This window comes from Ammospiza nelsoni, chromosome 6, assembly GCF_027579445.1.
Source record: "Ammospiza nelsoni isolate bAmmNel1 chromosome 6, bAmmNel1.pri, whole genome shotgun sequence".
NCBI classification, from domain to species: Eukaryota; Metazoa; Chordata; class Aves; order Passeriformes; family Passerellidae; genus Ammospiza; species Ammospiza nelsoni.
In genome coordinates, this window is record NC_080638.1 from 33,439,839 (window position 1) to 33,456,429 (window position 16,591).

Genomic DNA, 16,591 nt, shown 5'->3' on the forward strand with positions numbered 1-16,591 from the left:
AAACTTATCAAATCACAAGGCCACTAAATCACAGCTATCTGCAGAAGACACAAACCCTGGTAAATAATGAAGTAAATTTTTCTTCTTAATTAATATCAAAAATTATATATAAAGTCTAATTTTAACCTTCAGCTAGTTTAAATATTTATTTCCCCTTTATTGTATAATAGTTTCAGTTGAAAAAACAATTTAAAGAATTAACTTTATTAATCAAGATTCTGAACTGCAGAGAGATGTAAAAAAAATATTTATTCAAACATACTGAAACAACTCAAAAAACATAGCCTTAAAAGGAGTGAGAAAAAGAGGGATAAATCAGAATGATATAGGAAAACATATTATTATCACACAAATGGTGTCCAGTTAGATTCCTGGAAAAATAACATAAAAACAAGAATCTTACTAGATAGCTTCCTGAAAATTTGATAATACCTGATAACAAGTGCCAAGCTCTCTTCCATTGGCTGTGAATGACACCATTCCAGTAGCCAGGTCAACAAAGCATCCAATTTCTATATCAACATTACTGCGACCTGATCTCTGGGAATTAGCAATTGCATCTCCTCCCCAAACCATGTAGCAGTTGCTGCGCTTCACACTGAAAGAGTAACAAGAACAAAGCATAGGTCCCACTGAACTTGGTGGACATGCATTTTTCAATGGAGGAATACCTTTTTTTCCATTTCATAGTTATGAAAAAATTTCACAGGCTTCTGTGTGCACTTGTTAGTTACAGCTAAACAAACTGTTTCATCCATAGGGAGTAAATACAGATATTAAATTAAAGAAGCATCTTTCATTTAAAATTCTTTCCAAAAGAAATTTTCTTCACAAGAGAACATTAATGATAAATTCACTTTAACATGTCTGTCTAAAACACATTCAGATATAAATGAGCACAGAAAACTCATACTCCATAAACAATTTTCTTATTAGCTTAAATTAATATTTAAAATATCATCAAGCTTATGAACATCTGACTTTTAAACAACAGTATTAAAATAAAAATTTTAGTACACTATGAATAATTCCTTACCTTTCATGAACCCTGCCTCTCTCATCCCCTAAAGTAACTGTCACTGTACAATTTTTATTTAGGTCAAAATTCTCACTGTAAAAATGATAGTCTGGTGTTACCCAGCCAACCCAGACAGAGGATGGGTCTTGGCCAGCAAATATCCGTAGTGAGTAAAAATACTGAAAGGAGGAAAAGAGCATATTAGTAATAGAAATTTAAAGTATTTTATCAAGGAATAATCAAATCTCCTGTATATCAAACTTCAATAATAGTAATTCACATTCTTCTAATAAGTAATTTTAAATACTCTTAATAAAAAAAACCAGACTAGTGTTTTAATTTGATGAGGTTTATGTTTACACAAGTTGCAAACAATGCAGCTCTGGACATAATTATTTATAAAGTGTTGTATCATAAAAAATTATTAAAAAGGCTTCTTTCAACAGATTGATTTCTAATGAATATTGATTTCTAATGAACATGCTGCCACAAATAAATCTACTTCAAAACTTCAGAAGAACTAAGCATCTCAACATATTTACTTACTGTAGTAGAAGGAGGAGCAATTTCTTGGCTGTGCTTTCTACAGATAAAGGAAAATCAGTGAATAATTAAATAAAACAAAAGTAGTGAAAAATTAGTCATTATTAGGCTAAGTATACTTAAAAGCTGACTACTGTAAGTCAGCTTACTAGCTAACCAGCTTTGCTTGGTACTGAGTATGCATTAGCAAAGACTTTACAGGATACAAATATACAAGTAAAATAGTTGACTGCAATTAAGGTTGAGAGTGGGAGCAGTAAAATAAAGACAGAGGTAACTCAGAAAGGTGCAGCGCCCATTAATACCCAGTATCTTTAAAAACCTTTCCCACAATCTTTTTCTTTTAATGAATTAGGCATTTTTCTGGTAGCAATGAGCTATTGAGCAATGATGTTGGTGAGCAATAATCCAAAGGGCAAAAGACTCTGAGCTGGTTTTCCAGACTAGCTTTTGCAGATCATAATAATTCAGAAAAAAAATGGAGCTGCTTAGGCAAAGGTCTATAGACCTTGTGATGCACTTATTTAGAAAAGCTTCTCTCTTGTCTGGACACACCATTTCATGGTAATCTGTTCCTAGTGCAGAGAAATTTTGAGTATACAATAATGAAGAATAATATAACAATACATTTACACTGAAAGCATGAAGTAGGATAACCAAACCCAAGTCTAACCGTTTTTGGAAAACATCAGAGGAGGCATTTTCCACACCCATGCTGAAGTTGAATGATGAGTGGAACTCAATGGGCATACTCAAACGACAATATATCATGTCTGAATTGCTGTTCTGTGTGCCAAATGTTTTGTGAGTAACTTTTAACCGAGGTGGACTCTCAATGGTCCCATCAATTCTCCATATCTAAAAATAATAGAAATATTTTTAAATAAGTCTATCCAACAAAATGCTGAAAACTTCCTAAGTTATTAAGCTACTAGAGGATGAGAAAATTGAAAGAGCAAACTTAAATTTTTCATAATTAATTATCTTCAAAACTATGCAGCTTTGTTCTCTGACACTGAATTTAACCTGAAGAGCAAGGGAATCAACAGATTCAGTATGATTCCTGACTACAAAAATTATTTTCAAAATGTTTCATTCGGGAGTAAAAAAAAATTTAAAAATACAGTTTATTAAACTAATTCACTTTGAGTACGTGAGTCATTAAAAAACTGCATCACAAGAATCAGTAATTTTCCACCACAATGAGAAGAAAAATCAATTAGAATTGTTCAGAGGGTCATTATGGACTTTGTGTTCGATATTACTTTCCCTTGAGCTGAAAAAGTGCATTTTCAAATTCAGCGATATTTTAATATATTTTATAGTCGAGAATATTTTAAAGTCAGGAATAATGATGAAATAATCCTGATAAAATAAAAAAAAAAAAGCTGAAATAATTTTGTTGAAATTTAGTGAAATTTTCTGAGACAATAATTAGAGAATAATTGGCTATACCTAAATTAAAATAAATGGCCTAGAGAGATTGTAATAAAAAGTCTCCTCAGGAACTCAAACATATAATTTTGGAATATATTAATTTGAAAAAAATTTATAGAAAAGGCAGAATATATTACTCTGCCCTAGGATAGATTAGTTAGGGAGTTTTGGAATTCTTATCACTGGTGTATCACAATGAAAGAATCTGTGACACCACAGGTACACTTAAATGTCCTCAGACTTCAGCTGAACAATTTTCAGATATTTAAGAAAAATTTACAGTAGAGAAGGTTTAGAAAGTAAAAGTGCATGTAAGGTAGAATACAAAAAACCCCCATAGCTAACATGCTTCCAGTAGCTAACCCCAACATAAATTGTCACATAATAAACCAGATAGGTATATCTATAGGATATAAATGAAAAAGAAGATGGACAAGATCATCTGGAATTATCTAAGAGTTACTTAATAGAGTAATATGACAAACTATCTGATGACAGTAAGCATTAGTAAGGGTTTAATGTCTCAGCTTGCTAAACAAACAATCATTGAACAGGTGTCTCTCTGACATGTAATGTTACCTTAATGTGAGGATGATTTTTTGGCACATTGACAAATGTTGGTAAGCGTTTACTAAACCACATAGCAACATCTCGGTTCATGTTAACAGCAAAAGGTTCAAAACCTTCTTGGAGGCCACACATCGTATAATACTTGAATGTACTGGCATCCATTCCGAGGTTCATGCGACCAATCTGAGATAGGCCCAGTGCACAAATTGGAACAAAACCTAAAGAAAAAAACCCAGCAAAACTTAATAACTTGGTTTAAAACCAGACATTCTTTATTTTCAATCTATCTAATGTGAACTACACTTTAGCTCCTACAAGTAATGCACATGAAGTGATGACAGAAGCAAGAATTTAAAGCCACCTTAAATACCAATGTCTATGTTCAATATAATTGCTACCTGAGAACTTAGGCACTATCCCATTTAATTTGTTATCTTTCTCATTTTTAGACTAATAAACATGGCATTATGCAAAAAGATGGTCACTGGAAGCCAACCTTGGCTAGACCAAAGTTATTAACAGAAGTTAAATATGGTTTCTGAGAGTGCCAATTTTTTCAAAAGAACTTTGAGATGAGGTTCAAGTATCTCAATACATTTGCTTAAAATTTATTTTTTCATGAGTAGGTACAATTTTTTTTGCCAGCATTCATTCCTCCATCATTCACAATGGACAAATACACACTCCTTTAATGCTAGCATTTTTTATGACTCAACTTTTTGATCTCCATATATGTTTACACAGGGATGAAAGGCTGTTGACTTATTTCACCATTGCCCAAAAAACCAGAATTTGGAGCAAAGTTAGGGAAAAGCCCACAGTTCAATCTCTAAAGGAGACATTTTCTCTTCTAAATTTTGAGACTTAAGTGCAGCTTTGTTAAGGCAGTCACTCATTCTTTACCTTTATAAAAACTCTATCAATGGTAAGATCAAGAGCAGTGAGCAACTGCAAAGTTTTCTGGCAATTACTAACAGGTATAAAAGCTGTTACTGGTTGGGGGAGATACATTTACAAAGAAAAAGTAAATGAAAACAGAAAGCAAATCCACTTGAAAATATTCCCCAACTCTTTTACTACAGTATGTAGATACTACTTTTTTGAAAAACCAAAGGCCAAAAACAGAAGAGGAAAAATATCCCAGGAAAACGGGATATTTGTATAAGTTATGAATAGGACAGAGAAAAAAAAATAAAGATTAGGCTCATGTTGCAAAGATCTTTCTTTTGATACAAACTCTCACCGCACTGTACTCATTTTGTCCTTTGCAGACATGAACATAGTATATTTACACTCCAGTGAGATTATCAGAGACTATATTTTCAGGTTTTGGAATTTTTTCAGGACACTTATTATTACCACTTCTTCACAGCACTGAAGTCCTGACAAAGCCTAGCAACACTGAGAAAATTTATCCACTCTGACTTCTGAAACCCCATTAATGTGGTTGAAGGAGAAAAGAAATTCAGTTTGTGCCACACTATCACTCTCAAAATAACTTTTTATGAAAGTAATGCTAGCACAGTCTGAAGGCTCATATCAGTGAAATATGATTTCTCAGTTCACTGAGTCATGACAGACTAGTTTTTCTGTTTGCTTTTTATTATTTTGTCTTCCAATAACCCTGTGACTTTAAAGGGGAAGTTACCATTTTCTATGCCGAAGTCAGCAAATGCGAGTTCTGAACCTTTACTGGTTATAAGCAACTCTCCGTTCAGAGTAAAGATGATTGACTTGTCATCCAAGTTTATCATGCAACCAACTACATCTCCTGGTTGCCAGCTTCGTCCAAAGAATCCGCTGCCTTGATGCCAACACTGGCCCTAAATGGAAAACCAAGGAAATAAATACAGTGGTAAATTAAAAAATAAATACAAAATAAAATAAGAAACCCAGATATTTTATTTTTCAGATATTAAAGTAATTTGTAAACAGTACTTTGTAAACATGACTTTTGCCTTAAAGATAACAGGGACATAGAGAGACTAAGGCACCCTAACTTCAGCAATTTGGAACCTGAGAACTACTGTTCACTGGATCAACTTCTTACACACTGTCATCCTTCTAGTCCTTTAGGAGTAAAGCTGGGGAATAAAGTACATGCAGAAAAAAACAGAAACAGGAAAACAGACTGAGGCTCTTTCAGTGAATAAAGAACCTTTTTTTTTATTTTTGTAAAACATCATGTATGAAAAATGGAAGTGAGTGCTGTATCTTGTTTATAATCATGGCAGACTTCTGTACTTGGATACAGCCTAGGAAGATACATACAAACCAACACTTCTTTGTTAGCATAATCTTATGACAGAACCAAAATGGAGGTACTATCCACTGTGAAACAGAGCTCCGAGATATCTTTATACAAATCAAAAACATCTGGTAGTTGATGTTGAGTACACAGAGGAAACCTATGTTGTAGCCCTCTGTCTAGCCTGTTTGTAGATCAAAAGAGGTAAAGGTGTACTGACTTTGCTTCCTTCAAATACAAATGCTTGGTCATCAGCTCCCAGCTCTATGTCAGGTCGACAGCCTGGCCTGGCCCAGCCAACACGCATGTCTCCACCTGTCACAGCTTCAAACTCAAAGTACCACTTTCCAGACTTCACTGCATAGGATTGTTCTACTCTGAAAAATCGTATCTTGTCAATGCTGACTTTTTCTACTGTTTGGTCAGCTGAAAAAATAAACAGAGGAAAAAAACCTCTTTTAATAATGAAAAGAAACTATAAACGTCATTAAAAAAGGCTATGATTCTTATTGAAAATACATACCTATCTCTTGGTCAGGTGGCTCAATACTATAGCCATAGCCTGCAAATGTCCTGACAGCTTCACGGAGGCTGTCTCTGTTTGATTTTTTAGTACGTTCATCTAATAATGCGTATGGCACCAGCCGAGGATTACGTTTGTTCTTAAGATCCTGAAAGGGATAATAAAAAACAACAAGAAGAAAAGTCTGTTTAGATATCACAAAGACTTTGAATAATGAGACAGAGCATACTTTGGCATCATGTAATGATTTCAGAAGAAAAGCAGCATTGATGAAGAAGAGTTATATGAATGCAAGCTCAATTAATTATCTGTTAATAACGCCGAAAACCTAAATACAAGAATGAAGGAGAAGGGTGGAAATATATTCTCATACATCCAGCAGCTGCAAACATACAGGTCTGACAATCCAGACTTTTATATGTAGGGCTTCTTTTCCTGCTTCCAATCCCCTCTGGCTTTTTCAATTATAACAGGGCAGTCAGTATTTGTCACTTTAACTAACACTCCCTCCCAAATGATGTTCTGGAATAAAAAAATCTCACATTCTTTACTAATCCCAAATGCATGTAAAGAAATTCCTACCTGTTGAATGCCATAGGTCCATCCTTGCTTTATTCTATCTTTTGCCCAGACATTATGAGCATTTTCTGCTAGTTTGTCAACTAGAAATTCCTGAGAAGGTAACAATTTCACTTCAGAAAGATCAAGAGGGGCAGGTTTATATCCATTTGACATCATGTAACTGTAAGTCAACAAAGCAAAACAGAGAGTCAAGCTATCCCAGTTATGGTATTTAAATCTTTCTATGAAGGAGTCATAGGGTGGAAATCATTATCTCTCCCCACTTTTTAATCTCCTACTCTCCCTGTTCTTTTGCAAAAATCTTCCATTGCACTTGGTTATTGACTAGGATATAAATTGGATTCTAGACCATCTCATTTTCCACCTACTTTCACAATAGCTAATTAAATGTGACTCAGATCCATATTTACATGCCTAAACGGTTATTATAAAGCAATAAAATTTTTTATTGAATGACAACTTTTTATATTTGTATATATTTGTCATTTAAACATTTCAAGTAATTTCTATTTTAAAGATCTGTATGATGACTTCCTATGAAACTCTCTTATGTATCATTAAGTATGGTATTTTAATTAACTATTCTGTAAGGACCTCATTGCCATTTTTTCCCAACAGAAGAAAAAAATTTTAACTATTGTTCTCACCACTTTTTGACTGAATAAAAAGTTTAGTAATTTTTCAGCAGTAGCCATTATCTTCTCCAACCCTTCTATATTGTATAAGGACAACCTTCCCTTTTAGACATATTCAGATTCTCTTTTGCTCAAGTCTAGTTTCCATTAATTAGGATGTTTCATATAGGCAGTAGGTATTTTAATGAGAATAATAGCAAACCAGTATTATGATATACTCTCTGCAGTATGAATCTTGAGTAAAGCTCTATTTTACTTTTTTAATTGAGCCATCAATTTTAAGATTAAGATTACCATCTCTCATATCACAAAAATATGTATTTTACTGCTCACTTGAAACAATTGACTTTGTTTCTCATGGATAAATTTCTTTCAGAACAAAAAGACATATGGTGGGTTGATAAACTGAAGCGAAATGGAAAGTGTCCAACTTGCTGTTTCTGTCTCTGTAAAGTGGTAAACTCTTTTTCAAGTAAATAGATTTACCATCATATGAATAGACTGTTCTTTACTATGAGGCAGAACAGCACTGCAATGTTGTATTGAGCTTTGGAGTCTCCATTCTAGGGCGATGTAACACTGCTACAATTGCCTGTATACGACTGTTTCTGCCTCTCAACAGCTTCAGAAGGTGATGCAGCACAGCAATATTCACATGCCAACATCATCACAGCCAAGTAATGGCCTAACCAGAGATCTCTAAAACCTTATCATGTATGGGATTCATATCCAGTATACTTTAAATGAATTTAAAATATTTTATATTTATAATAAATATTATAATATGTATCTGTTACCATAAGGCACATACTTTTTAGGAAGTTTGACTTTTTTAAGATCTTCCTCAGCTGCTGGATGAGCATGAACAATGTGACATCCAAGGGCCAAAAGGGTTCTGGCATAAAAATGGCATTAGTTAAACACAACATTATAGTTCTCATGCATTGTAAAAATACGCAGAAGAAACTATATTTAAAAACATGGAAGTAATCTAAAATAATGGTATTTAAAAACCCAAATATTTTCATTTATCAGGATAATAAATAAGCCCTTCAAAGATTAAAAAGGCACAAATCTATGGCTTGAGATTTCCACCACTTCATTAAAACCAACAAGATTTGGTCTCTATAGAGACAAAGTTTTTCTGCATCAGTCTGATTGGGTTCCTGGAACTTCTAGTAAAGCTAGCAGAATATCTTTGAAAGAGATATTTTAATGGTTTTTATATCTTACAACAGTATGATGCACTTGAATAAAAATAAAAATTTAAAACTTTATTTTCTTTTTTATTGAAAGCTCACTTGAGGGTTTCAGTTGACATTTGTAGATTATAATTCTTCTCTGTCTCAGGCAGTTTTGAGAATTCCACAAGACAAGGATGATGCCTTTTATTATCATCCCGTATCTGCAAAAGGATAGCAGAAAGGAGTACTTTCCTGATGGAATCAACAATCACAGTAAAAACTCAGTAAATTCTTTGCAGCAATGAAGTCAATGTATTTATCTTTGTTCAGTGACAGCTACTCATAACTATATAAATCTCCTTTTCCCATGATTTACTTGTAACGTACACTATAAATGCTCCTCCATAGTTAATGAAATAAGCAATTCTAGCTTACATGGTCACATTGTTGGTAATGTATAGACCACCACTGCATATCCTATTCAAATTCCAAGTCAAGGTTTGGGCTGGTAGGAGACTTAACCTAATACAGGTGACTATACCCAGGCAGGTCATTCAAAACATACCTTGCCATATGTCCAGCCCAGTTCTATTTTATTCATTCCCCATAGTTCATGGATATTTTCAGCTAGTTTGTCTCTGATCTTTTCAAGATGAAAAGGAAGAGCAATCTAAGGAAAGAGCATAACAATTCCAGAAATAAGAAGAGGTTCCAGTTACCCCACCTTGTATCCAAGATCACTTAGTTTACTTAGTGCAATTGAAGCATTGCTAAGAATTGAATTGCTAAGCAATTGAAGAATTGCTAAGAAAGAATGAAGATTTTATATTGTAAATTTAAGTTTTGAATAGACATAAGTTATAGATCCCATTACTGCAAACTTCACATACCTGACCGGTGTCTATTGGACAAGGGATAAAAGAAGCTTGTGAAAGAAATTGTGTTGTACCCAACAAATCCCTCACTCCTTCAAAATCTCTTTTATATTCTTTGACTGGTTCCAATTTCATCTTCTCTTTTGGAAGCAATGCTTCATAACAGGGAGCATAGCCAGCAGGAGGCAGAAATTTAAACTCTCCATGACGTCCGCCCAACAAGAAACGAACTCTGTGCAATTTTCAATGAAGCAATTAGACTCTTAAATAATCAGCATATACTATCATTATGAATAAATAGTGTAGAAGCCTACGCATTTGTTTTACTACCATTTACAAAAATGCATGTGTTCTTCATGTTTTGGTAAATACCAAAGTGTTACCGAGCATTCATACTAGCAGATACTGTTCTTATTTAAAATCAAATGGCTGTAAGTTGTGATTTTTTAAATGGATTTAAGGCATTTGGAAACACAAATCTAATTTAAATTGGACTGTTACTCTAAAAATACTACTGGGACTATTGATACATAACTTGAAAGTTTTAAAGTTACGTCTCAGTGAACACATGCAGACAGTTCGGCATATGAGGAAAATAAAAAACCACTAAAACCTTAATACATTAAGAAAGCAAACAATATTATACTGAATCTTCCAACAGGGAATGAGTTCCAGAAGCACAACTAAGATTCTTTGTAAACCCCTAAAATTTTCTTTTTCTCCTCAGATATAGACTTGTCATATAAATTTAAGAATATACCAGGAGAAACAACAAAGACAAAAACTATCCAGCTGCATACTTTGATCCTCAAATGAGCAAACTCTAGAGGTAAACAAATGCTAAAAAAAAAGAAAAAAATCCTGTTATCTCTAGAAATTAACCCCTACTTTTTTTGAGATGGAATGACCAGAAGGCCATAGGAATAGTAGAACAGATCAACATATTTTGTTCACATTTTAAAAAAGATTAAAGACCCTAGAACACCCTCCTTAACTCATGAACTCAAGATTCCCATGTAAAAGTATTTTCTCTGGTAGCAATAGACACAGACGACAACATACACCTGCTGCTAACATCAGCTATAATGTTACTATCAACTACAAAGAAAAATGCTCTCACAAAATATAAAAGCAACATCAAATAAGAATGAAAAAAAAAGAAAATAATTACACCAATTTTGGCAAATTTCTTACAGTAAAAAGTAATTAATATTTTCAAAAGCTTTGTATTAATGCAGCTACATAGTAGGGTCACTCCAGGAGAATAAATGAAATTTATTTTCTAAATCTTTGCCGGCCCTCCTTTATTCTGTTTGATTCTTCAGGAGATTTTCTGAATTCACTGAACATAGACAGCTATATAAATTGTATACAGTAAGTTTGAATCTCAGTAATTTATCTATAGAAGAGGTAAGAAATGGGGAATATTAGTAAAGAGGTTCCAAAACTGCTTCTCATCAGTTCTGTTTCCTACTGTGAACACAGTATCAGTTTTCATGATGATTTAGGTTTTTTACTCCCTGCTGAGAAAGCCAGTGAGAACCTTAATTAGTGCAAAATATGGTGCTGCATTTCTAACATGTTTTTTTTCACTGATAATTGGAATGAAACAAAATTAATTTCCCCTAGGTCACCAAATACCCATAAAATAATACTGTTCAGACATTGTGACTTGATGAAATAGTTTACATGCTCACGTGACACTTTTAAGTGAAATCATCACTGAACAAATCATTACTTCCCTGCCTTCCTTCCGCTACTATTTGGGCAGACCTGAAGCAGCAAAACAGAATAAATCATACTAGAATTTGGACAATATTTTGTGTGATAAGACAGCAATGAAAAGAATTAAAATTAAGTTGTACTTACTTTACACCTGCTGACAAGCTTACGACAGGGAAGAAAAACCCTTCTGTACTGAAGTTCTCAAACATTCCCTGTACAGGCTGCCCATTAATGCGGAATGAAATGCTGGGTACACCTAAATCCAAGCAGCAGCTAACCACATCATCAGATGCCAATAAATGCTGATTGACAGATGCTACAGCTCTGGGTACCCGGCCTAGGATAAAAGCATTTAGGAATCAGAATATTAAGCAGGTTTAATTTAAAAAAATTATTTATTCAGCCATTTCTACTGGAGTATGTTACAGATGCCTCCTAGTCTTCTCTGAAAAAAGATAATTTCTGACACTGGATAATTGTTCAATAGTGTTGGAATAAAATATTGAATTATTTGGGTCTGCACACACATATTTTATATACAAAACCCAATGCTAGAACTATTTTAATAAAATTGACAAAGGAAACACTCTCAGATTATGAATTATTAGAATTAATGTAATAAAATTTACTTCAGTGTATACAGTCTAATTAAAACACCTTTCATTTGTATGGCCCCACTCTATTACTTTCAGAGCAATTAAGAATACCTAGATGTATATGGCATTTAAAGGCACGGAGAAATATGGGGAAACTAAGGATTTTGTCTTGATGCCTTGAAAATTGCACATGGAAACACAGGTCACATATTGAGCAAGCTAAAAAATAACCATCATTTACTATGCATGCAAGAGAAATCTGGATGAAAAAATAATGTGATCGTTCATAATTAAAGACTCTACACAAAATTACTAAAATAATTAAGTTGATTAAAAAATTATTTTTATTGATAAAATTGATAATGAAATTATTAATCAAAACTTTAATTCAATTTTTCAGATCTCTCAACAGGTTAAAAATAACCCATTTTCCTTCAACTGCAGATTCAAAGTAAAATAATAATGCAAATGTCAATTTGTATAGACTTAATTTATCTGAGATCAATACATCCATTTATTTTGGACAGATAGAATTAATTCAGCATTGATCTAGATCTGGAAAATGCCATTCTGCGGTCAAAATCATGAAAACTGGGCAATCTGCTAAAAAGCCTAACTGGTACAATTCAATATTGGCTAACATCTCAGACAAGTAGTCTGCTCTGAACTTCTAAATACATTCTTGATAACCTGGAGTTCTGAATGTAGCTCACTATGAAATAGCAAGTTATATATACAAAAAATGGAAGGTAAACATAGATAAATGTTAACTGTAAGAATAAGTGGTAGCTCACAAGGCACTCACCAGACCACAGATGAAGGCCGTCAAACCCAAAAGAGTAGAGGTCATCACCAACACCATTGCCTCCCCATCCTTCTCCACCTCCAGGATAGGGGGCATAACCTGAGGTAGAGGCCCATCCAACCCGCAAGTGGGTGGGTTCAGCCGTCAAGAATGGATCAACCTGATCAATTATTAACTCAAAGTACCACTTCTTGTATTGTGCAGAGCCCTCAGCAACACCCAAAAATATGTTTGGTCTTATGCTAAGAAAGAAAATGCAAGCCAGTTAGTGTAAACATAAAGTGTGACAATTATGTTGCTGTATAATTGTCCAATTCTCTTTACAAGTATGATATAAGTATAGGTACCCACACTTTGCTTGTAATATTTTTTAAGTGAACCACTTTGCATAAATTAATAAAGCTGCTGTAGAACCATCTTCTAAGGTAGAGGTTCCATGCTTTGAAAAAACTTACAGTCAAAAGAGAAATGACAAAATCATTTACTAAAATCAAAACCAGGTCTTTGGTTGCCAGGAACTCAAGTCCCTCTTAAAACACAGAAGAACTTCAGAGTATATTTGCATACTCTGTTCCCTGTTTTGAGTCAGCAACAAGCAGCTTTCATGTTTCTATTTGATCCCAGGTTCCATACAAATGCCCTATTGTCAGTAAAAATGTATTTTTTCAGAACTTAATACATAATACATTATCACCTCCCACAGTGTGTTTCTCAATATTGAAAGTTTGAGGATATTTCTTAGGTTATTTTTTTTATTCAATTACTTACTGAAGATATGGAAATTCAATTTTTCCTAATATAACAGCAATAACTTTCTCTAATACAACATATCACTATACCTTGTCACATCATTAATCAAACGTGTTTGCAAAAGTAAGTCTCTTCTGGGCAGTAAATTGTCACAGATCAAGTTCTGATTGGCACGGACTGCAACTCCATTGCAGACGCAGAGAGAGCAAAGCACATCGAGAACCTTAAAGGAAAAATCAGAAATAGTAAGACAAAGGTAGCTAGGAGCATACACTATTATTCAGTTGTCAGCTAAATTTACATTCAGGATAGCCCTAAGGGGAGGGATATAATACACATTATTGTTTTCTATATACTTCTCACATATTTGAACCAAGTGTAGTCTGTACTACTGATAGAGGATATCATTTGTGGAACATAACATCAGAGCACAGGGTTTGAGGATGCATCAGAAATCTTCCTTTAAGAGGCTTTATTCTCATTTTGATCAGACAAAACAGTTAAAACAGCCTTATGCTAATTCTTAAAGACTTTTTAATTAAATCTCAATGAAAATTTGAACATAAAATTAAATCCCTTGATAAATTTTCTGCAGCCCAAAAAAATTCCTGTGCCAAGTGGATAATTCTCAATGACAATGAGACTGATTGTTTTTTAGTCTCTTCTGGAAACAATGTTTCAATTTGAGAAATATTCAATTTTTTATAAAATTAAAGATGCTTTAAAAGCTCACTATAAAGCAAAACAGAATTTCAAAAAGATGTTATTCTAAAACTTCAGATGTCTTTTTATTTCTTTTTTTTTTTCTTGAGTGTGAAAATTGAAAGAGATTGATATCATTCTTACAGAGTACTGGAGCAGGAGGTTTTGGAAGAGAAAACACAGTAACATAATGTTGCTTAATACTGAGAAAAGCTGCACACTTTCACAAACAAACAGAGAAACTTCCATGTGTACTTGACCTCTGACAAACAGTCTTTGAGCAAGGAGGCCAAGTGGTCTAGATTGCTACACACCACCTCCACAACAAAAGACACATCTTCACACCATTGATTGTGTTATTTCTATTGTACAACTCCAGAATCAGCAGAATATGAACCTCATCTTAGCTACTCCTGTTGTCTGACTAGTGAACTGAACACAAACCCATCACTGACAGCTTACACTGCTTAAGCTAATATATTTGCTTAAACACTTTTCTATGTACCAGCATTTTCCTTTCTACCCCTTCTGCTATTGGGCAGAAATCATCTAGCAGAAGCATAACCATTTAAAGAACCACATAAGCTCTGAGCAGTACTCAGCTGTAAAGCATCTCAGTAGCATTAATGATTACCAGCAGCTCAGACTTTACATGTGAACTGTTTAAATAACCTCTGTGAATATGCTGACTCTATTTCTGACAGAAGGCTTTTAATTTAAAAAGGCCTTCAACTCAGTAATTTCCAGGACTATTTTACTCATTATTTTCCTTATTTCCTAAATCTCAACAGAATCTCTAATCTAGCAGGAGAACAAGATATAGTGTTTGTGGAATAACAGATGAATTTATTTCTTCCCACCCACTCTTTAGTACTTGCTGAGGTATAGCCAAAGACACTACAAACAGAAATTAACAAATCCATTACCCAGTATAATTCTTCTCCTGTACACATTTTCTGTTTCTGCTCCAAGTTCTCACTATAAGATCTACATTGAGATGTTTCAGACAAAAGTTTCTTTCTAGGTGACTGGCATAACACAGTAATCTTGTTAAAAGATAAAAATATTAATCTGAACTTCCTGCTGTAACTTCAACTTTTTTTTCTTATGCCTATTATATCAGTTCATACTCCTTAACCCTGCTTAAAAATTCTTTTCTCCTTTACTGTGTCTGTAACTGGTTAGGTTCTCTGTATTAGTGATTTACAAGAGAAAGATATTTCAGCTCACAAAAACTTCCTCTGTTCTTCCTCGAGGTTATCAGTCTTTCAAATAAAATTTTAATTGAGGAAGGAAACTCACATCAGAAAATCACACAAAAACCTATATCTTCGTCTGTGTTGTGATGCCATCCTGGTCGCAGCCAGAAACTCTGTTCACCTTCTTCTATCATAATAAATTGCATATGGGTGTCTAAATTAATTTCATCCAGTATATCTTCTGGAAACTCAGGGTTTTTTTCTTTCTTCAGAACACCTGTGTTTTCAGATATTTGGATTATTTTTCTGATTTCTCATTTTATTTCTTTTCTTTTCTGCTGCTATTATTATTACTCAAGTTAGGAATGATTTTGCAGGATATAGTTCTCTGTATCTGTGGATACAATGGTAGTTCACCAATTCTCCAGAGCCCTGAATTACAAAGCGAGCTATTCTGCCCACTTTCTTACAGCTACCAGAATACTTCATTTTCTCATCAAATCCTGACTGGTTACCAATATTTCTTAACTGCTTACTTCTCATACAAATTTTTGGTATTTGAAAATTGTTGAACAGCATTTATATATTAAACATTCTTTTAACCTCAACAAAGAAATTTTGCAAGCATACTTTTAAGTTATTTTATTCCTTTAAAGGTTTTAGAATAAAATATTTCTCATCCTTTTTCCCCCACAAAATATTGTAAGATTAACAGTACATTCTTAGTTTTTCCAAGCATACCTTGTAATTGCGCCCATGTTTATCCAACAGTGAAATAATGGATTTGATGTGTTCCTCAGATATTAGATTTAAAGCTTCTGGGCTTTCAATCAAGATGCAGTGCAAGACTTCCAAAATACCTACATGAAGGCCACAGAAACATTGTCATTAAATCACTCTCACCACTGAACACAACATAAAAGCTCAGTAAAGTATTATCTTACAAGATGGTATGGTTTCTCTGGCCTAAAAAGAGAACTAAAAAACTTCTAAGGAGTAATGATATTAACATGGTACATTAGGTATAAATGCATAATTAAAATGCTAATTTCTCTTTTCTTTTGAATATAGCCACAACTTCAAAATCACTTGAGAAATTTGCTAGATTAGCTCCTTCTTTTGAATGGAAGACGTAAAGGGAATACTGTATAATATATTAATATTTTGTTGAATACTCCACTGTAAAAAAAAAAACCTAT

General features: G+C 33.6%; 1 protein-coding gene across 1 annotated transcript in view; it reads right to left on the bottom strand.

The window, feature by feature from the left end:
• RYR3 (ryanodine receptor 3) overlaps positions 1–16,591 on the bottom strand; it is a 190,089-nt gene that overhangs the window by 101,505 nt on the left and 71,993 nt on the right. The window contains exons 16-32 of the mRNA XM_059474635.1: positions 16,134–16,252; positions 13,581–13,714; positions 12,742–12,983; positions 11,485–11,677; positions 9,631–9,847; positions 9,306–9,410; positions 8,858–8,961; positions 8,368–8,451; positions 6,922–7,081; positions 6,340–6,487; positions 6,037–6,242; positions 5,217–5,391; positions 3,578–3,786; positions 2,235–2,419; positions 1,565–1,601; positions 1,037–1,197; positions 433–598 (exon numbers count right to left, since the gene is read on the bottom strand). Coding sequence (XP_059330618.1) covers positions 433–598; positions 1,037–1,197; positions 1,565–1,601; positions 2,235–2,419; positions 3,578–3,786; positions 5,217–5,391; positions 6,037–6,242; positions 6,340–6,487; positions 6,922–7,081; positions 8,368–8,451; positions 8,858–8,961; positions 9,306–9,410; positions 9,631–9,847; positions 11,485–11,677; positions 12,742–12,983; positions 13,581–13,714; positions 16,134–16,252 — 2,645 coding nt within the window. The remainder of the gene's footprint in view (positions 1–432; positions 599–1,036; positions 1,198–1,564; positions 1,602–2,234; positions 2,420–3,577; positions 3,787–5,216; positions 5,392–6,036; positions 6,243–6,339; positions 6,488–6,921; positions 7,082–8,367; positions 8,452–8,857; positions 8,962–9,305; positions 9,411–9,630; positions 9,848–11,484; positions 11,678–12,741; positions 12,984–13,580; positions 13,715–16,133; positions 16,253–16,591) is intronic.